The sequence below is a fragment of the Dermacentor albipictus genome, chromosome 1 (assembly GCF_038994185.2).
Source record: "Dermacentor albipictus isolate Rhodes 1998 colony chromosome 1, USDA_Dalb.pri_finalv2, whole genome shotgun sequence".
Classification (NCBI taxonomy): domain Eukaryota; kingdom Metazoa; phylum Arthropoda; class Arachnida; order Ixodida; family Ixodidae; genus Dermacentor; species Dermacentor albipictus.
In genome coordinates, this window is record NC_091821.1 from 110,699,143 (window position 1) to 110,721,978 (window position 22,836).

At 43.2% G+C, this 22,836-nt stretch overlaps 1 protein-coding gene across 6 annotated transcripts in view; it reads left to right on the forward strand.

Annotated features, from left to right (window-relative positions):
* The window catches only part of LOC135907720 (serine/threonine-protein kinase 31-like), a 326,396-nt gene that overhangs the window by 132,273 nt on the left and 171,287 nt on the right, over positions 1–22,836 (forward strand). For all 6 annotated transcript variants that reach the window (XM_065439440.1, XM_065439441.1, XM_065439442.1 and 3 more), the window contains 3 exons: positions 15,486–15,551; positions 16,766–16,969; positions 20,323–20,451. In XM_065439440.1, the coding sequence (XP_065295512.1) occupies positions 15,486–15,551; positions 16,766–16,969; positions 20,323–20,451 (399 nt within the window). The remainder of the gene's footprint in view (positions 1–15,485; positions 15,552–16,765; positions 16,970–20,322; positions 20,452–22,836) is intronic.

A 22,836-nucleotide genomic window follows, 5' to 3' on the forward strand; every position in this document is an offset into this window, starting at 1 on the left:
ACTTTGTGCACATCGCAGATTGCTTTCAAGATACGGCGCCCTCTGGCACATACTTTGTCCACATTGTAGATCGCTTTCAAGATACAGTGGCCTCACTGTAAACAACAGCCGCTGAAGTAGAACCCGTCCCTCACCCCTGTGCCTCATACACGAAAGACGGCGCGCTTGTGCCCTGCCTTCCTCCACCCCTTGCGCGCGGGATATTGAGCCGCGATCGTCGGCTGACTCGCAAGTCAGCTGCCAGCCGATCTCGACACGGCAAAAGTTTGATTTATATACCCGATTTTGACAAAAATTGCCGCTAATTTCGTCTGCTGTAGCCGATAGTCCGTTGTAGTGCGATCTATTAAAAGCGAACTTTGTTGCATTAATAAATTAGGTAGAGCAAACTAAGCTTGAAATATGGCCCATTATATCCGAAAGCAGTCCTTCAATGCTTTTCTGGTCACGAAACTTCGCTGTAACGCTATGGGATAGCTTGCTATGTTGCCGCAGCTGCCATGTGGCAGCGCTGGGAGCACGGTGGGGGTTAGACAAAACCTGCGCACTGCGTCAGTTGGTTCTTTATTCTATGGCTAGGCGCCCAAGTAGTCCGGCGGCATCGGTAGTCAGTTTTCCTCATTTCAAGAGATAATTTGTTGATCTATACAGCGTTGTCACTTCGGCAACAGAAGTACGAGCGAAAAGGTATCGTTATTTTGTTTGCCTAGTGACGCCGATGAGCGGGTGAAGTGGAAACGTGCAATACTGCGACAGGAAGCTGGCGGCTTTACCTTCGGCTCTCAACACGGCAGAGTGCGCGAAAAAGATTTTTACACCACAGACGTTGTTCGAAGTGATAAGTTCGTTGTGAAAGGAGACGCTGTGTCCTTGCCCGGCACCGTTCCTTGGCTGTTCGAAGGGCTGCGGGTGTACTAGGCACCACGGCAGAAATTGTTAATTTTTTTTTCTTCTCAGATGCCCTCTGCACTTCATCACAAGGGAAAAGAACAAACTTGCATGGGCAAGTAAGCGCGCAACACGCCCAGCCAGCGGGGGCAAGAAAGTGATGTGTGCTGAATTGCTTCCTTAACGGTTTCAGCCATGCAAACAAGTAGTTTTTTTTTTTTCACTGCTTTTTCTGAATGCGTTAATTAATCGTGAAAAAATGCACTTGCCTCTTTTCATTCACTGTTATTTAAACCATGTTCATTTTTCTGTTTTTAAACAAGTTCATTAGAACTACTTCATAGCTTGCTGTTTTTTGATATGCTTTCCATCATATTATGTATTTTGCATTCCTGCCTTGTTTACTGTAAATTCTTTTTCGCAACAGTGTCATGTTCACGAACATATCTAATAAAATGTGCTATTGTAATGAAGCCTGTGACGCAATGGGCTTCAGTGTCTCCTCGGCTTGCCACATTTTGGGATATTTGCCCCATGTTATGTGGTTCACATTCTGAATAAATCGGCAGGGCATCAGCATCATGCTCGTGAACACATGAGCTTATCTTCGTTTAGATTATAGTGACATGAAACACGGTTTCGATCAGTTAGTCACGTCTCCCCAGTGCAGACTTCATTATGCAATCTCACGCCATGCAAGCGTAGTCCATCCAAGCAACACACGTCATTATGAAGCATGCCTGATTGGAGTGAGGTAATAGCGAGACTCGTCCCAGAAGATGAGACATTTGTGAAAGGTAACCAACGCGAGAATTAGAGCTGGCTTTGTGTAGCTGCGCAATGTGAAGTGAGATGCACTTTTGCTCATGCAATGCCTACGTAACATGAACTTCTCAAGGTTGCACGTTGGAAATCAACAGACGATGGTTGGAAACGCGGAGTTAATGCTAGGTTAGAGATCGGCGTGTATTCACGCGACACACTGACATTGCCTTGAAAAAGCTTCGTCTTGCCTGCTTTAAAACGTTGCCGACGCTCTCTGCGATAGGTTGCAGCAAAGTGAAGTTAGCTTGTATAAACTGCAAACACGGGAAATCTAGTAGCTTTTCTGTTTTGTAATGCGGCAGCGGCAATCTCCCGCGCCATAGACGGTCTCATTGCAAATACCTAGCACGATCAGCACTGCTTCAAGTCTCACTGCAAAGCTTAAATTTGCTACTAGTTGGTGAGTTTCTTAGGCTTGCAGAGTGTCACAAGCACAAGCAAATGACCTATTCTTAAATAATAATCTCATGCTCCTCCGCCTGAGATAAGGAACTGCGCTGCAACGACGCATACGTTCAATATTGCTGCATCGGTACAACTGCCTCCATCGTAGCCTTGTTATCTTGCAAAGGTAAGCAGAAGTAATTTTTAACGTGCACATGCAATAACCGCATTGTATGTAAGGCGAAATATGAGTGGTAGTAGAATGAGCTATTTGATGAAAGATAAACAATTGATGAATACTTTGTTTAGCGCAAAACGACACACACAAGAAAGACGACAGGACAAGGCGCTACTCTCAACTGAGAGTAGCGCCTTGTCCTATTGTCTTTCTTGTGTGTGTCGTTTTTGAGAGTAGCGCCTTGTCCTGTCGTCTTTCTTGTGTGTGTCGTTTTGCGCTAAACAAAGTATTCATGGATTCGCACCAACTAGCCCGCCAACGCATTGTGATAAACAATTGCTTCGACCCGGTACAGGAGTTTCAGCCGAGTGCAGTGCGCGTGGACACGGAATGCCCCTACGCTAATAGCAGCCACCCTAGCAGCAGCTTCTGTCCCTGTATAAAACTGCGCGTGGAGTTTAGTGAGCAGAAAAGCATTGAAGGACTCTGCCGAAAGTCTGTTGTACGTGGGTCCATTGTCACGAGCGCAGACTGTATTAAGGGGGGACACTGCTATTAAAATAATGTTCACCTTTTCCATCAATATTAATGAAACTTGACAGTCTTGTTTAGGTTTTTGTGCTGATTTGAAATATATATTTATTTTTCTAATAGGCCATGTAGTTCTGAAGATAAATAAAATTCATTGTTCATCATTTGCAGAAACCATTAAAAAAATGTGTTACAAAAATTCATATTGGCACACGCCTAGGTACTAGAAAACATAAGGAACACAATGGTAGGAATACTTTTTTGATATATCAAATATTAGTAATTTTGTAGCAATTCAATCTTCACTGTTCCAATTGTGGGTACCCTAATGTCTGATCTAAAGCAGAACTGAAAAATTTTAAAGCATAAATTCCAAAATCTGTTCCTACCATTGTGTGCTTTGTACACTCAGCTCCGAGCCACAACGAAAATTATGCCTCTACCTGCCTTGAAGGCAGAGATATTGTTGCCACAAATCGGCAAGAAGTAAAAAATAGGTGTTTTGAGAAAACGAGAAAAAAAAATTCACTTCTAATCGAAAGTGTAGAAAAAAATTGTGCACTATTTTGCAGTGAAAGTGGCTAAAAGCCACCAGAAATGTAGTCACTTTGACTACGGCCACCCAAATGGCGTTTTCTGAAAGCATTCTGCATGTCCGTAATGGTCTTGCGCTTTGTTTGCAGATGCAACTGCTCGGCGGTGGTCCTTCTCCACCATGTGTTTCATGCTTGGTATTCCAGGGTTGAGGTGCAGCTCTTTCAATATTGCTGCAGAGATCGTCTCGCAGCCAGCGTTGCCTCAGCTACTGCCACTTGCACGGTGAACAGTGAAGCATGCTGTTCCTTTGGAGCCAGTGCCCATATCGGGGAGTAGAGAGACTCGTTGCTGTTCTGAGTACTGCCCCGTAGGCACTGCTCAAGGAGCTTTTCATCCGACAGGCGCTCATAAATGGGCAACAGGGCTTCGCAGACATGTGGAGGCAAATTGTAGTGGTGCTTAGGGGTTGCCTCAACCTTAACGCTTGCTGTATTTTGCCGGCACCACAAGCTTGGTCCTGGTGGACAATAGCTGTAGTCTGATACCAAGTCATTTGATGTTGTGTGGTGATAAGTTGCCATCACTGCCCTTTTCATTCCCTGCACATCACCTTTGTGAGTCTTCAGGGCCCAGTCATTGTATCGTGTCAGCTTTGTGACTAAGTCGGTGGTCAGTTTGCCTTAACCACCAAGGCTCTCCAATCCACCTAGGTCCCTTATGCTTTGTGATAAAGTTTTGCAAGCTTGTGCCCATACGTTTCTGTACATGGTTTGTACAGTTTTTATTTTCCACTGAAATGTATCCATATGCTCTGGCCTCCTGCAGCGCAAGAAAATGCAACTGTCACCATACGAGAGTAGGGTAGTGTACCTCAGGTTATGCCGTTAGAGTAACCTCTGAAAAAGGATGAGGGCAGCTTCAACTTTCATTTTGCCGGCCTTCTCGGAGGTGTTTTCTGACAGGCATGGCTGTTCCAAGCTTTATAACTCGAGTCGTTATCCTTTGGTCCACGCTCACAACCAGCGCACCGGTTGCTGAGCACCACATAGTCAATGACTAGCCCCGTAAACAGCTCTATGACGGCACCTACGCCAATGTGAGATGAGTGGCCGCGCATCATCCAGGATCTGTCGTTTGATACCGCAATATTTCTCGGATTTCCAAGCTCCAGTTCGTCGTACAGTTGCCGAACCGATTGCACACACAGTGCCGTCTGCTTCTCGGCCCCAAGTGCCGCCACGGGTGCCAACTTGCTTTTCACATACCTCTGCCACGTTTTGTTGTGAAGACCTCGGTGGGAGATGTCCATTATGGCAAAAACGTCGTTTAGCGCCGTTCGCAGATTCCTGGTGGCTTGCATCGCACGCACGGCAAGAACGTTCACAATGAACGAGTTGCTATTCTGATTACCGTTCACGTGGGGCGAGCTCTGCACCAACACGATATCTCCGCAGTACACGCACGTGATAACAATCTTTATGGCAAGGCAATATTCTAGTTTGCTTTTGCCTACTGTGATGCTACTGCTGCACACCTTGCACTTCACAAACAACATCAGTTCATTCACAGAGTCCAAACTAACGATTCGGTCATTCCAGCAACTATAGGCGGCACTACGGTAGGTCAAAATGGCTGCCGAGACGGTGATAAGGTGATCTTGCAAGCATATGCACCTCGAGCTGCAAAGCACCTGAGGCCACCTAGTTTAGCTGCAAGCCATGGTTTCTCTTTTGCTAAAGAGAAGCAAAGGTGTGTAAATGAAGGCGAAGCTACTTTCAACGCCAGTCACATCTTATGCTGCCGCATCAAGTCCATTAGAGACGCAGAAGCGTTGCGAAAGGAGACGACAGGAAAGACGCTCACTTGTGACTAAGTATATCTTCACAGACAAATCACCATGAATGTTATTGCGCATGCGCTGTCATCGATAATTGTAAAAAAGAAATGTTTACATTTTTGTATATATATAATTCGCCTAACAACTACATCAAGAATGACAGCTATAGTGTTGGTGATAGCAACAACAGCACGTGCAAGTGGTCTGACAGAAGTCATTCCGAAAAAAACCTTTAGGGGGGGCAGGGCGAAGAGTGACCGAGAAGGTGGCATAGAAACTTCAGCCAAGGACGAGGAACGTAAATTCCTGATCCATCAGATGCACTGACAGGGCACTAATACAAATGTTAGCTTGAACGGGAGTATGACCTGCCTCGAGAATTTGCTTTTCGGGTCTGCCTTTGGATCTGCTTTTAATCTCGGTTTTGTCGAAAAGGGGCTTACAGCCACAATCCTTGCAGTGCGCAGCAAGGTGCAAAGAGTTGCTCAGGGCCTTTAAAAATGAAGAATGTTCTCTTAGCCTGTCATTTACAGCGCCCCGCCTGCCCAATGTAATCTATCCCACACCCTATTGGTATCCTATATACCCCTTTGGTAGCACAGGAAGCGAGCGGTTTCGTGTGTTTCTTTTCACAGATCTTGTTCTTATGACTGTTTTGCAAGGGCACACAACTGAGAAAGCTTGAGAGGAGCTGTGAAGACGAGGTCGATGCCGTGTTCTTTCTCGATCCTTTTTAAGGTTGTGAGAAATAGTTTTGTCTCCAAAAATATACTTAGTTGCAAGTGAGCGTGTTTCCTGTCCACGTCTCCTTTTTCCGCAACGCTTCTGTGCTCCCCTTTCCAAAAATCATGTCAAACCAACTAGCCCAACAGCCTACTATTCCATTAGAGATACCGAGGTCAGCGTCGAATTGCTCTGCCTGCAGACAAGTGCACTCAAGGGCCTGCCGCACTGCGTCAACACCACAGTACGTGAAGGTACAGGCTTTGTAAAGGTCATTATGTTGTTAACTAGCCTTGAAAATGCTCACAGGCATGAAGCCATATATTTTTAAACTTCAAAAACTTAGTAAACGCAAGTGCATACTGGTAACAGACATTAGTTTCAAGCGCTCTTGTTTTTAACAAATTAATCCTGTGCAGTAAGGAACAAACTCTACGGCATTTCGAAATGTAAACTAAAAAATCAAACAGCTGTGAAATACAACAATTTACGAAACTCGTCGCATACAGGGGTGATCATGCTCGTCTCGAGCCTTGAGCAGTGTACGGCGGAGCAAATGAACTGAAATTTAGTGTAGCGGTTTGACTAAGGACAAAGTGCTTGTGCCTGAATGGGCTTCACGTTTTTTCCACTTGAGTTTCGAGTTTTTTCTTTGTAACTCAGCACCTCCTTTAAAATTTGTTTCTTCCTTGCGCAGAGCTCGGCTTGATCGCTGTAGACAAGTGGGTTCACCTCTGTAAGCGATTCAGTGTCATGGAAATGTAGTACGAGCTTCGTAACTGGTTCTGGTGCCTCAGATCGTTACGCCTGTCTCGAACTACATTTTAAAGATATCTTAGCAGTGAACACTCGCTGCGGCACGGTTCGAGCATTGCGGCACGCTGCATATGCGATTACTGTTCCCTTTTTCCTCATCGGCGCGTCAGTGCATACTGCAGACCGAACCGCCGAATACGTCGCAGATTTCAATCACCGGGTGACTCCTTCAGAGGACGGCCGCGTGGCGCTGCCTGCGTTGCTCGAATGACCGAATAGCGAAGCCTACCTCCGCGTCGACTGGTGCAGCCACAACGTCGTAGGTGCAAGTGAGGGAATCCAACTTCCGTTTTGTTGCTGGCGTTGAAGCAAGAATACGAAGTTTTTTTTTTGGGGTGGGGGGGGGGGGGGCATTCATTTCTCTCTGCAGCAAATCCGCACGTTGCAACACTGCAGTGTCACGCCGAACATGGCCGCTGTCTGTAACGATGTCACTCGGTGAGCTGGCTAGGCCTACTTCGGCGTCGTTCGCAGCTTAAGAATCGTTTGCGGGTTGCGGCGGGCTAGTCGCGATGTCTTTCGAAGAAATATAGTGCTTCTGAAAGATATGAGCTGATCGCTTCTTCTTTTTGCTGAACTTGTGCCTCGTGGCGAACTTCCCGGGTGGATCGGACATAGTTGCGCATTTGTCACGAACCTATGAGCACAACGAGACGCGCCGTCACGTCACCTGCGGAGTGTAGCAGATGATGGGAACCTCGCGCAGCCAACCACAGGACGCGTTTTAGGTCACGTGTGCTAGTCAACGAATCGGATCGTGTGTTTGAACTTTTTTTTCCTCCCCGGATTTCAGCGTCACTGCCGAACCGACACAGTCACCTTTGACAGGAAATTAAAGAAGGAAGGCTCCTCTTTCCAACGAGACCAAGATGGCTGCAATCGCATGCATAGCATAAGAGCTACGCGTCGCGATAAAAAGGGCTGTTTTCGCGCGGTATTCAGCTCACAGCTCACAGAATTGATATTGTGGACAAAATACGCTCCCGTGAGATTCGAAACTTGGTCAATTAAAGGAATATTAACTGTATATATTAAAAATTTCATTTTCAAAAAATAAATTTTTTTTCAATTTGTTAGCCGCAAGGAGCCGTGTCCCTCCTTAATACCTATCAAGGAGCACTACTCTCACAAGGACCCTTGAATGCGAGGGCCTGGAGGCGTGTGCTTGGCGCTCTTTGGCCATACTGGCGCTTGCATCATTAAACACTATACATCATCATCATCTACCCGATTGTTAGTTTCCCAAAAGGTTGACGCACTGAAGAAACTTGAAACTTTTTGTTCAGTGCAAAGAAAGCTTTTCCTGCTATTTTATATTTTTTATTTATTTTATTTGAGTACCCCAAGGGCCCGTTCGAGCATTACACGATGGGAGATGGAAAAAGTCAAGCTTAAGTGGAATGCGTATAACCTAAATAGTATAGGAAGTAATTAAATGCAATAAAAAATTTAGACGTTGAGCAGGAACAAAAAAATGAAAAAAAAAGTTTATACAATATCCTGTTGCATGAAAAAATTTAAACGAACTCAAAACTCAATGGAGATGGCCAGTCTCCATCAGAACTTGAGTTTAAAAATACAGTCGAATGAAATAGGTAAACAACCTACAGAAATACCGTATTTACCTGCATAATGATCGCACTCTCGTAGTGATTGCACCCCTGAATTTTTCGTCAAAATTAGATTTTTTTCCTTTCCCGTGTAATGATCGCACCCCGAACTTGCTACAGCGATATGTTTTGTGCCAAGTGTAGCTAATGACGATCTCATTTACTATCTGTCGAATGCAGTCGAACGCTACGCGAACGACTCTTGTGGACATACCAAGCGGTCTGCACGCACCAAACATTCTTAAGCAGATGCCCCATTTCATTTCTTTCATCACTTTCCGCACTTCCATTAATCAACGCGAGAGGTCGATTAATTGAAAATTTTCTTTTTACCCCTAGTGCCTGCCTGTTTAGTAAGAAGGAGCCGACACATTACAGTGTCCAACACGACACATATTCAGCAATAGATCTAACAATTGGTTCTTCTCCTCTGCCCCGCCTAGAATGGTCCGTGATCAATAAATTGTATGGAAATGACCACTTTGCTGCAAATTTAAACGTGATAACTCTGCATGAGAACCCTCCGCATATTCCTCGATGGAAATTAACAGTGGCGGATTGGGAGCATGTTAAAGAATCATCTTATTTACCAGTAGATTTTATAAATAATTTTATTATAGATGATGCCATTGCATATTTTACTGCTTTTATAATTGATTCAGCCAAAAAGTTTATCCCGCAGATGAATAGTGGTTCACTAGGCAGACGTGTTCCTTGATGGAACGAAGACTGTAGAGAGGCGCGAAAGGGACAGAACAAGGCATGGGGTGTATCGTGCAGATCGCGTAATGCCGAAAATCTAATTCACTTTAAACAAATTAAATGACAGGGAAGGCGGACACGATGTCAGGCAAAGAGAGAAAGCTGTGTGAGGTTCCTCTCCGGCATTTATTCATACACGCAGGAGGCAAAAGTGTGGAATGGCCTGAGGAAGCTACAAGGGTAACAAATCTATCCGTTGCCTCTGGTGAACGACCAAGGGGATACCTTGCAAGGCCAGGCGGACTCTTTTGGGGAACACCTTGAGCGTGTGTCGAGCTGAATACTCTATTCTGAATCTTTCCTTAAATACAAAGAAATAGAAGAACTTAAGCCATTCGTACGTAAATGCAGACATGATGAAGCGTATAACCGGCCATTCAGTATTGCTGAGATGAGAGCTGCCTTGATCTCATGCAAAAGCTCTGCATCGTGACCTGACCGAGTCATGTATGACATGATCAGAAACTTGTACACTGACACAGAAGTTACACTGCTCGCACTCTTCAATGCTATTTGGGCTGCCGGATACCTTCCACACACATGGAAAGAAGCAATTGTGGTCCCTGTTTTTAAGCTGGGGAAAGACCCATCCCTGGCGGCAAGCTATTGCCCGATAGCTCTTACAAGCTGCCTGTGTAAGCTTTTTGAAAAAATGATTAATCGCAGGGTCATACATTTCCTTGAACTCAACAATATACTTGATCCCTATCAGTGTGGCTTCAGAGAAGGTCGGTCGACAACATCATTTTGTATGCATTGAAGGATACATTCGTGATGCATTTCTATATGAACAGCTTTCCTTATCAATATTCCTTGACATGGAGAAGGCATATGACACAACATGGCATTACGAAATCTTGTGAAACTTGTCTGAAATGGGCATCTGTGGAAATATGCTGAAAATAATTGAAAGCTATTTGTTGAATCGTATCTTCTGTGTGAAAATCGGCAACATATTGTCGCGACCTTTCACACAAGGAACAGGTGTACCCCAGGGAGGCGTGCTTAGTTGTACGCTCTTTATCGTGAAGATGAACACGCTTTGTGCTTGATTACCACCTGCCATTCTTTATTCCGTCTAGTGGACGACATTCAAATCGGCTTCAAATCCTGTAACCTCGCAGTATGCGAGAGACAGGTGCAGCAGGGCTTGAACAAGGTTTCCAAGTGGGCAGACAAAAATGTATTTCAAATCAGCCCCCACAAAAGTTCTTGTGTTCTTTTTACTAGAAAGAGAGGCCTGGTTCCAGATCCTTGTGTTCAACTGTATTGACATCAAATACCTATCAACAAAGAACACAAATTTCTAGGTGCTATTATACTTGACTCCAAGCTTACTTTTATTTAGGACATTAAATATCTTAAAGAAAGATGTCTAAAGACAATGAACTTACTTAAAATTCTATCCCACACAACATGGGGTACCGACAGGAAGTGTCTGATGAATGTTTATAAGAGCCTAATTCGATCACGATTGGACGGTGGTGCCATCATATATAACTCCGCCGCTCCTAGCCCACTAAAGATTCTAGGTCCTGTCCACCATCTACGTATCCGCGCAGCCACTGGCGCTTTCAGGACAAGCCCTATTGAAAGCTTATACGCGGAATCATGTGAATGGTCACTCCATCTACAGAGAACTTACATCAGCCTTACATACTTCCTGAAAATACACTCCAATCATCAACATCCATGTTTTAACGTTGTTAACGATATGACATGTACTACACTTTTCCATAACCGTCCCTCTGTAAGACAGCCTTTCTCGCTTCATGTGAGGGAGCTTAGTGATGAAATGCATGTCCCACTCCTCGAGCTTCGCCTAATGCATCCAACCAAGCTGTTATCACCTTGGGAGTGGCAGGTGATAGAATGTGGCATATCCTTTTTAGAATCAACAAAACACGCACCAGAGATCGAAATCCGAATGCATTTCCTAGAACTCCAGCACAAGCACTCCTGCGCAGAGTTCTACACAGATGCTTCGAAATCAAATGCCGGGGTGTCCTATGCTGCCGTCAGCCCATCCTTCTCAGAATCTGATGTACTGCATCCGGAAACAAGTATCTTTACGGCCGAGGCCTACGCATTACTGTCTGCTGTGAAGTATATAAGAAAATAAAAACTTCAAAAATCAGCTTATATACAGACTCCCTAAGCGTCGTGAAGGCCTTGATGTCACTCTATAGACACAGAAATCTACTACTTAGTGAACTCTATTCTGTCTTGTGTAAAGCGTACATATCTAACCAGCATATCATTATATGCTAGGTGCCTGGCCATAGGAGCATCGAGGGTAACATTCTCGTGGACGAGATGGCCACATCAATCGCATCGCAAGCTGTTAACCCTACTGCTGAGGTGCCTGTCACAGATCTGAGGCCTTTCTTACGAAAGAAACTGCGAAACCACTGGCAACACATGTGGGACGCGGAAACAAATAATAAGCTCTACCTGATAAAGCCACAGTTAGGATTCTGGCCCTCTACTATAAAATCGCGCCGAACAGATGTCCTATTCTGTCATCTCAGAATAGGACACAGATTTGGCACCCATAATTTTCTACTCACCAGAAGTGAGCCTCCAACCTGTTGTAGATGCGGGGAGAGGCTGACCGTACTCCATGTCCTCCTGGAGTTTTGGGAAGCCGAATTTGAGAGAGACATTTTTCCTTAGCATACCAGCAGCACATTCCTCTTCATCCTGCAATATTCCTCGATCCAGGACCGCTTTTTGATACAGACACAGTCCTCAGTTTCCTCAGAGATGTGGTCTTACAAGGTATTAGTCCCATACATTCGTAGTGTTTCCTCTCTTTATAGGATGCCGCTGGGATAGCCGTACTGTAGAGCACACGCCTCCAGGCCCTTGTGTTTCAAGGGCTGTGGTGAGGCAGTTGTGCTGTAGCTAATTTTTGCATCTTAGATGTTCTGTATATCATATCATTCTTCCGCAGTGCAGTGTAAGGCTCATAGTACTCATCATTAGTCATCGCCATAATCTTATTGCACATAGATTTTACGCACTTTGCAGCGACTATATTTTTAGGCCCCTTTACAGCCACGTCACATCAACTTCACAGAACTCATCATTCCACTGCGAAATCATTAACACTCTCTTGGCGATTTTTGGCCATACCTGGCCCTTGCGCCACTAAACAACACAAATTCAAAAGAAAAAAAAAAGCTACAACCAAACTTGCCTTTGCTTTATTATTTGTAGGCTTTATAGTGGTTGTGGTCAACAACAACAAAAAAGGTGCCTTTCGATTCCTCTTGTGTGCTCTCGTGGGCAAGCAACAAATCGCGAGCGGCAATGATAGTAACCCTGTTTACACTGATACGTTAGAAGTGTACCCTATATATACACCGACGCTTGTAACACAGCAAAGATATTTGCCCACCCTTTGCGGAAATGTGCCGTAATAGGATAGTAGTGAAGACGCCGCAGTTTTCGCAGCATGCTTGCCATGTGTTTCAATGTCACTGGCAGCTAAGTGCGCCCATCTCTGTTTCTGTCCCCTCAAAGTGGTCACGCCTATGTTATTCCCGCAAACTTGCCGATAGTAACGATATTATTCATTACTTATACAGAAAAAACTGTTTCGATGCACGCAATGTACTCATGAGAAGAAAAAAAAGTCCTGTTCGGCGCATTGGCTTGCTCCGCCGGCCGCGATTTTTATTTTGGTGTCCCGCACTGTTACAGCGGCAGCTACCTGTTGACCTGTTGTCATCTCGCAGCAAATTCGGGATAACCACTTTTTTTTTTTTTTTGTTCGCGGGAAATTTAACTCGCGTAATAATCGCACCCCTGAATTTGCAGCAATTTTTTTGACAAATAAGTGTGATCATTATCTGAGTAGATACAGTAGGTCCTACTTGTGTAGAATTAAGGTAGCTGTGGAATCTCAATAGATATTTTCCAAGGTATTTGCGTAAGCGGTGTGTACTCCTTGCTTGTGTAATGCCTTTATGAGGGCTTATGATTTCTCGACAACCTGGTTAATGATATGGATGTGATCCATTGTAGAGTATCCCTTCCTGAAGCCAGCTTGGTCCCTTGGTTGACTGAAGTCCATTGTTGGCCTTATTCTAATGGAGATTTTTTTGAGGAATATTTTATTTAATACTGGGAGCAAGCTTATAGGCCTATAATTTTTTAATTCTTTAACGTCTCTCTTTTTGTGGATTAGTATAATGCTTGCCTTCTTCCGGTTTTCTTGGACCCTTGCAGTCGATAGGCACTTTGTATAGAGAGTCGCCAGTTTTCTAAGCATTATGTCTCCTCCACCTTTGATTAAATCGACTGTTACGTCATCTTCTCCTGCCGTTCTTCTCCGTTTCATGTCTTGCAAGGCCCTTCTGACCTCATCGCTAGTTATAGGAGGAGTTTTTGTATCCTGTTCATTACTGTTTCTAATGTAGGTATCCTGACTCCACTGGGTACTGTACAGGTCAGTATAGAATTCTTCCGCTGCTTTTTTTATATCTTCGAGATTGCTGATCATGTTACCCTGCTTATCTTTCAGTGCATACATCTCGGTTGTTGCCTCTGAAGTCAACCTCGTTACGGTTTCATTCATTACCTCTATGTCATCATCATCTCTCTGTTCTAAGGCTGCAAATTTGTTTGCAAGTACCAGCCTAAATTTTTCTACTTTTACCCTTACTGCCTCTAAGTTGACTTGTTTCTTCTTGACTAATTCTACTCTTTCTCTCTTCAAATTGAGGTGAATCCTAGCCCTCACTAACCTATGATCACTGCACTTTACCCTACCCATGCTGGGATCAGCAGAAAGTGTGAAGTCAATTTCATTCCTTGTTTCATCATTAGCGCTTTTGCAGGTTCACTTTCTGTTGCTACGGTTCATGAAAAAGGTGTTCATTATTCTCAGCTTATTCCTTTCTGCGAATTCTTCCAGCATCTATCCTCTAGCGTTCCTAGAATCAATGCCATGATTGCCAGTTGCTTATTCCCTAGCCTACCTTTTCCCCGCTTTTGCATAGAAGTCGCCCATTACTACAGTGTACTAAGTTTGCACTTTTCGCATTTCTAGTTTAACATCTTCATAAAACTGATCAACTTCATCATCATCGTGACTGGATGTTGGAGCATAGGCTTGTACTGCCTTTAATCTACACCTCTTATTAAAATTTATTACGACTTCTGCTACCCTTTCATTAATACTGTAGAATTTGGCAAATACTGTAGAATTTGGCAATGTTGCCCTCTATGTCCTTATGGATTAGGAATTGTATTGCTTCTCATCAGGGAGACCTGTAAGGCAGAGGGCATGGGCGTTATTCAGCAATGTATAAGCCTCACCAGTTCTTCTAATCTCACAAAGGCCGATGATATCTCAAATGATGTCTAATAGTTTCCCTCAAAAAGTCCTGCTAAGCTAGCCTCACTCGACAGAGTTCGGCTGTTAAAGGTTGACAGGGTCAGTTTCCATTGGCTTCAGTTTTCATATAAGCTTCAAATAGAGATAATTTATATTTTGAATGATCAATAGGTCAAACTATTCCGCAATCCCCTTTGAGTTGTATATATGCTGGATTGACTTTATATGCTTTAATGCCTTTAAATGCTTGGTGCAAATGCACTTGTTTGACTTTCACAGACAATTTTGAAGACAAAGTTCTGCTCTTCAGTGTAGAAAAATGAAGTTTCAGTTTAGTGCATGTGGGCAGGCTGAACTAATAGACAGCTAACTAGCATTATTTTATGAGACTATGTTCTGAGATCATTTCATGGCTATCAGATAAGAGATATTTTCTGACAATATGTTTTTGAATGTACAGAGACATTTTAAAAGTTCCCCACTCAATTATTTTTTTTTAAATTTGTCTAAATCTTTTTATGTGTCTAATTGCTCTCATTCCCACGTGGAAAGGTAAGAAAGGAAATGATTTTACGATGAAGCTTCATTGTTGCATATAGGTATTTATTGAGCATGATGACAAATTAAGCTGAATACCTCTAGCTGTAACCAGCTGTGCATTCGTCGGGTTATTCCTTTAAACTAAAAGGCTCTGTAGCCCAGTTAGCCTGCCTGCCTGCATTGGAAGGTGTGCTATTTTATTTTCTTATGTTATGCCACATTTCTTGTGCTTAAAGAGGTTAGGCTTATGAGCTACACAAGAAAGAAGCATTTGTTTGTAGCCATTACTTAAAATATTTTCATAAATCATGTGCCTGATCTTTGACACCTTGAAAACAATAATGAAAGGCAGTGTGTTTTGTTACTTGTAGTGTACTCTGTGTCTTGTATGTGCAATATCTTGTTTGCATAATGGTTTGCATTGATACTGGCATTGAAATGCAGTATAACTTGCTGTATCTGAATTACCTATGACCATATTGAACATTACTGTGGTATTTTGTGCAGGCTTTAGAAGAACAAATAGCTGCTAACGACTCTCTTTGCCAAGCCAAAAACAACTCGCTTTCAAAGGTGGGTCATACAGTACTCTTCTGTTGCTGTAGTGCTAACTTTTTTTTCTTTATAATAGGAAATATAGTTGGTGAAAACTATGGTATGTTTTGGAATGGCCACTTTTAGAAATTTTTGCTGCTGTGTAACGCTAGGTTATTGCATGTGCTGTATGTAGGATTGCCGAGCCATGGTACAACATTTTGAATTATTGGAAATGTGCACCTGTATCAATGTTTGCTTCAGCTTTTAGTTCAGCCAAGCTCTGGCCAAAGTGTTCCACGTTGGCAAAGCATATGCACTCATACCTTCTTGCATGCTGGTTCCCAGTCAGATCAGAATCTGTATACATGTGCCTCAATATGAGTGATGAAATTGATAATGAGAAATTGCAGCATATGTTTCAGGAATATGTGTCCACCACTCGCTAGGCTGTGTGTTATGGCAGTGCGGTAGGCATGCAAAGTTTCAGTGCCTAGTTGCCCATGGCGTTTGCTGCTAAGCACAAGGTCGGGGGTTTGATTCTCTGATTCAGCGGCCACATTTCGATTGGGGTGAAATGCAAAAATGCTTGTGTGATTAGATTTAGATACAGATTAAACAACCAAGAACTATGGCGTACTTAATATTCACATTGTAATTTTCACACATAAACCCCCATAATTTTTTAGAGCTTTGCAGACAAGTATTTCGCGGTGCTAACTCTTTCAGAGATATGAAATAGCAATCAGTGTTTGCGACAATATTGAATATAAAGTGCACATTTGCAAGTGTGAACATGTGACAAAAAGCTATGCGAGGCTAGTATACTCTTGAACCATATGGTGGCCATAGTGAAGTGAGATATCAGTTCTTGTGGAAGCCAAGGGTAGGCAGTACAGTAAAAGAAATTTTTAGAAGTCATCATAGATGTGAGCACCTATAAAATGATGCTAGGTGGGCTTCATTCTGAAAAGGTGTGTTTTTTCAAATTTTTGGTGACTGTCGTACATGTTTCATGTCCATTTAAGACTTATCTTTTGTGTCGTATATGGGCTACGGGGATGCCAGAGGGTTGATGTGTGTACCCCAATGCCCTGCCAAATGCCTTTTGGTGCACCAGCTTTTTCCTCATGCTGCGTTCGCAACATTTTGTTTAGTCCTTCCCCCTGTGTAGTGGGGTAAATAAATGAGTGATTAATTTCTAATCATGCTCATTGTTCACCAGCTTTATTTAGTTCTGATTTTCACTGCAGTTGCCAGATATTTTCGTGCTTTTGGAAAAAGTGAAGCTTCAGAGAGAACAGTTCTCAACTGACCCTGATGTCAAGGACATGGTTGAAATGGCTTTGGATGTCTACAAGACCTGCCGGCAGATAAAAGAGCCAAATCGCAACGTGGATTCTGCAGTCGCTCGCTATCAAGCAGCTCAGGAGGCCATCCAAAAGTGCTATGATTTGGTACTATACATATTTACAGTTTTATTTTTATAAAATTCAGTTTTTTTTTTGTTGTTGTTCATTTCGTCAAATACAAAAATGCTATGATCTGCCACTACAGTGGAACCCCGCTTATATGCCCCCCCCCCCCCCCCCCCGATTTCGCGGTGTCGATGGTTTTACGACTGATTAATGCAGTCTCAGCAAACTCGCCATAGAGACCGTGAACCCAGCAGACAACACGTGAGAAGAACTGCCACCTGTCCTCTCTGTCAGGGAAGGGAGAGCACCACTTTGTATCTGGAACGTGACTGGTTTCTGAGCTCCCTGCTAGCCTTTGTTTACCTTCTCTTGCATTCTCAGCCCTCTCATAGTTCGTTTCCCATCCACTTTTTCACGTCGCTCAACAACTGCCTGTTTTCATTCCTTCATTGCCGTCTCATTGTGCTTTCTCTCTTGGCATTTTCTCTCAGAAGTGCCTGCTCCTGTCAGTGGTTTCGGCATTGTGTCAAGCCTGCTATATTTGTACACTGTCAAGAGTGCTTTCGGCCGCATAATTTGACACGTCTATTGGCTAGTCTCGCCAAAGTGAAACTATCTCTGAAAGTGATTACCTAAGAATACTGCCCTAGGCCGTATAGAAAGCACAAAACCATGTACAAAGATTGAACTTATTTGCCAGCAGAAGGCCCGCAGATCATATCGGAAATAAGTGTCCACGCACACAGTTCGGAGCTTTGTTTACACATGAGCATGCAAGACATCTCACATGTCTGTCGCTGGGTTTTGGTCTCGCACGGGTCGTCGTATTCGACACAGCTAGGTGCCACGTCGGACAAGTACATCAGTACAGAAGTTGCTGTGCTTGTACCTATGTGAGCGAATGTGCAGACTATCATAGACAATATTTGGAGATTTGCCTGTGCAAATAACAATGTCGTAGGTGACTTCTTTGCAGACATAGCTGAGCTTGAAAGACGGCTCTTGCTGCGTGGCTCAAAAGAAGGTTATAAGATATTGATCGATCTTTAAAAAGTATGTAAATCAGCAAAGAATGATGTAGCATTGCAATGCATGCTAGGCTACATTTCTCCTATAAAGCGTGATTGGCACCTGCAATGCAGTATCCGTTTTGCATTTAATATTAGTATTATTTATTTTTTTGCCGGTTTTGGTTTACAAGTCCTGCAGTGTATTGGCCTATGACAAAGCTCCTCACAACTGCTTCATGTGACACCACGTATTCTTGAGACAATTCTTGTTTTTCAGATTATACAACATTTTTATGTGATCCTGAGAAGGTCATGTAGTCAGGGTTCCACTGTTGTATACTTTTAGTTCTACTTTTGAAATAATTTTTGTTTCTTCATTTTGTCCATAATATATTTTAACTTCTTTTTGTGATTGTTTGCATTGAGGTTTTTCTGTTTCTTGGTATTCTGTATTATTTCTGTCTAGGTCTCTAAAATAGAGACTGTAGCTTTCATTTTCGTTTATTGGTGTAAAATGTTGTAAGAAATGCAGTGAAACATTGCCTTCATGGGATATGCTTGTGCATGATATAGGGTTTGTTCGTGAAGTAGTGAGGCTGCCTGCTGTGTGGTGCTGCAGACATCAGTGGCACGCTTCTTGGAGGTGGGGTTTGTGGTGGTGATTCTAAGTCAAGTAATGCACCAGGCGGTAGTCGCATCCGACCTCTGACATAGTTAAGATCTGAAGTGATGCAAAAGCTGTTTTCGTGTTTTTGTCATGGCAGAAAACGTAAAAGAATGTCAACGGCTGGAGCATCGGTATGCGAATAAATTTTGCTTTTACCTGGGCAAAACCACTTCCAAAACGCTTGCCTTGGTTAAGGAGGCTTACAAAGACAACGCCCTGTCAGGGGCCCTGGTTAACGTTGGTTCAGTGTGTTCAAGAATGGACAGGAGACCGTTGAAGGCATGGATTAATCTGGACACCCTTCAGTGAGGGGTTTGGATAAAGGTGTCGCCAAAGTAAAAACTCTCCTGGAGTCGGACCATCTTTTGACTATCAAATTAATCACAGAAAACCTCATCATATGCAAAACAATGGTTCACAAAATTATTTCTGAAAATTTTAAGATAAGGAAGGTTCGTTCAAAATTGGCATCAAAAGTGACGACTGATGAATAAAAATGACGACGAGTCGACATTTCTCGCAAGATGCTGTTTTAATTAGAAAGTGAATGGGACATTTTAAACGGATTAAGAAAAGGTGACGATTCATGGTTGTTTCAATCAACCCTGAAAGCAAGTGCCAAAGTTTGGAGTGCCCCACCGCGAACTTTCTGCGCCCCAAAAAAGCAAGAACATTGAAGTTCAAGGTAAAGACAATGTTCAATGTTTTTTTGTTTTTTTGTTTTTTCTCTCTACAAGCATTGGGGGCTCCACAAAGAATTCCTGCCTTCGGGACGAACTCTCAACACCGTGTTCTAGAAATAAATCCTTAAGTGCCTTCACAGAGCCGTCAAGCAGAAACAACCAGAGATTGTCGATCGCTGGAAGCTCCACCACAACAATGTTCCAGCCCACACCACCTTTGTTGTGACCGCCTACCTGGCCTGCATAGGGGTGGCAACCTAGCTGCAGATACCGTACAGCCCCGATATGAGCCCTGCAGACTTTTTCCTGTTCCCAAAGCTCAAGAGAAGCCTTAAAGGTCACCATTTCGATGATGTTCCCATTATCCAATGGGCTGGCACAGTCTCTTAAAGAGGTTAGGCAGCTGACTTCGAGAGAGCCTTTGCAGCATGAAAACTGCATTGGCAGTGGTGTATCGATGCCCAAGAAAACTGTTTTGAAGAATTCTAATATGTACCGATGGGATCGGTAAATTCTTTTTACCAGACCCATTTTGATTACTTTACGGACAAACCCTGTATATACCACCCTAGTAAATTTGAAAATGTTGCAACAAGATTTGCAAAGTTATGGTGTGATGGTTGCATCGAAGTGCATAAGTTGGCAAAATAAAACTCACTGAGATTCTCAAAAAATATATTTTTTGTTTAAGGCTCACTCGAACTCGGAACTTTCTGGCTTTGTGTTACAGTTGGGCGGGTGACATTTTTCTCTTTATGGCAAAGAATATTGTTGACAAATAGATTATGGGGCATAATACTGAGACTGTCTTGCTGCAGTGAAGAGCGGAAAGAAATGTAATTTAGGTTGCGATGAGATAATAATATTATTTAGCAGAAGTAAGGTAATTTACTTTATGATGGAATGCAGTCGTAGTCGTGTAAGCATCTGGTGTGCACTTTAGTCGAACACACACACAAAATTTGTTTTACTATGTGTAAAATTGATCATAATGTGTGACACAATCACTGCTACTTTTACTTGATGTTGCAGGGCCAGTTGCCAGCACTGAGAGCAGAGCGTGATGCTGCCTCTGAGGAACTTCGGCAGCAGTTGCAAGCCCACAAAGAGATAGTAAAAGATGCTGACCAGGCGAATAGTCGCAATCTTCTGCATATCAAAGTGAGCTGTTAGTGCGGGTACATCATGTTGGCTTTCAATGTGTGTCATTTGCAAATTGTATTAATCAATTTTTTCAACTGTGTGTGCTTGACACCATTATGTTGTGCAGCGTGCAGGTGATAAATATGCTATGTAGAAAAGGAAAGTAGCATTTTATACATAATATCTTTAAACAAGAGGATGGTTGCTTTTTTTTTACTTTCTCTCTTTCTAATGGAATGGTGTTGAAAATATTTTTTTACATAGATGTCGATCAGGGGTTCTGGCAACCTAGGGCTTATGGGAATAGCATTTTAGGATTCCGCAAGTGGCCAAAATCCTGGGAAGGCAGGTGGGGTTCTCCAAGGCAAGGAAGTTTGGGATCCTTTGATGTAGGAAATCAAAGTGCGACAAAAGAAGAAATATGTTAGGGAAGAGGAACCAAGGGAAAGCCATAGGACAAAGTGAGAGGAACCCGTCGGGGTTGCTTGGTGGCTGTGGTGTTGGGCTGCTAAGCACGAGGTCGCGGGATCGAATCGCGGCCACGGTGGCCGCATTTAGATGGGGGCGAAATGCGAAAGCACCTGTGTACTTAATATATTTAGGTGCACGTTGAAGAACCCCAGGTGGTGCAAATTTACCGAGTTCCCCACTATGGCGTGCCTCATAATCAGATTGTGGTTTTGGCACAAAAAAACTAATAATTTAATTTTTAACAAAATGAGAGAATCCAATAATAATGGATTTTAATTTGAGGTATGTGAATACCGAATAATAGTTTTCAAATCAAATCAAGAGAAATAAATGCTGAATATTCGATCGAATATAGAATATAAAAAAAAAATTATCACAGACCTAATGGTTACAAATATTGTGCAAAAAAGACTGCTTCATACTAGCATTGCATAACAATGTAACAGGCTATCAGTAACTTGGGTAGACAGTAATGAAGATGTACTGAACAATCTACTGTTATTAAAGGGAAATACAAATTAGTATTCCAGCACTGATAGCAGATCATTTCTACTATACGAAGGCCTGGAAAATATTTTTTTTTATCAATAAAATGTCTGTTGAATAGAATCAACTGCCTTTTTCCCTCTGAAGCTTAACAATTATTGACTTTATGTTCTACTGAATACCAATGAGGTTCTCAGTTTAATATTGGACTTCTGCTTTATAGCAATCCTTTATTAGAAAGTGTTGATCTTCAGTTTTCCTCCAGAATATAGAAGTGCTTTCTCATGGTTATGGCAAGGGGGTTATCTTAAGGCCAACTTGTGCGTTGAACAAAAGTGCAGACTTTGCATGACAGCACTCAATGACTGTGCCCCATGTAGCCATCGTTGGGTCCATGCGGGCTGACTGCAGTGAACGCCGATAGTAAAGAGGAGGTGCCTTTTCATGATTCGGTTCAATGTGATTTCCCACCTGTCAAAAATTCTGAAATCTAGAGGGTCACGGCAAGATCGCCAACTATGTCCAATCTTCGCAGCGTGCTGGCATTGAGGAACACATGCAGTAGTTGAGAATTGCTTGCAGAAACAGTCTGCTACCTTGTCAGCCAAAGCAGCCCATCCTCGACATGCTCGGTGGTCCTTTTGTGCCGAAAACAATGTAGTGAGGCACTCACCTGTACGACATAGAGCATGAGACACTAAATTGTGCACCCAGTATGCAGCACTGTGCAGGTCTCTGTACCGAATACAGTCGAACCTCGATATATCGAACAGCACGCTGATTGCAAAATAGTTCGATATAACCAGAATTCGATATATAAAATCATGTAAACAATGTGTCGAACACTGCTGCAACTCAATCAATGAACCAAGGGCAAGATCGGGGATCGTTGTCCAGAGGGCGCATTCGGTTGCACAGCACGCAATTAGCCTAAGTGGCGCCGACTTCTTCAGCCGCTGTTAGTCGGCGCGGCCTAGGCCAATCGCATTCTCCGAATAGTGATCCCCAATCACGCCGCAATCGTGCCACAGTAAATAGTCACTTGAAGCTTCACACAAAGTATTTATTTATTTGGCTGAAAATACTGCAGCAGTGTAGCCTGCTTTTTATTGGCAGCCCTGTTCTTAAACTTGGAGTCCTCAACATAGTCTAAACGACTCACAAGCGATAGGCCGGTGCCCTCTGTTGCGCTGCAGTAGCAGCATAGAAGGGCCAAAGCAGCTACATGATGATGGTGATCATCATCATTAGCCAATTTTATGTCCACTGCAGGACAAAGGCCTCTCCCTGTGATCTCCAATTACCCCTGTCCTGCGCCAATCGATTCCAACTAGCACCCGCAAAGTTCCTAATTTCATCGCACCACCTAGTCTTCTGCCGTCCTCTACTGCGCTTCCCTTCTCTTGGTACCAGTTCTGTCACCCTAATGGTTCAGCGGTGATCGAA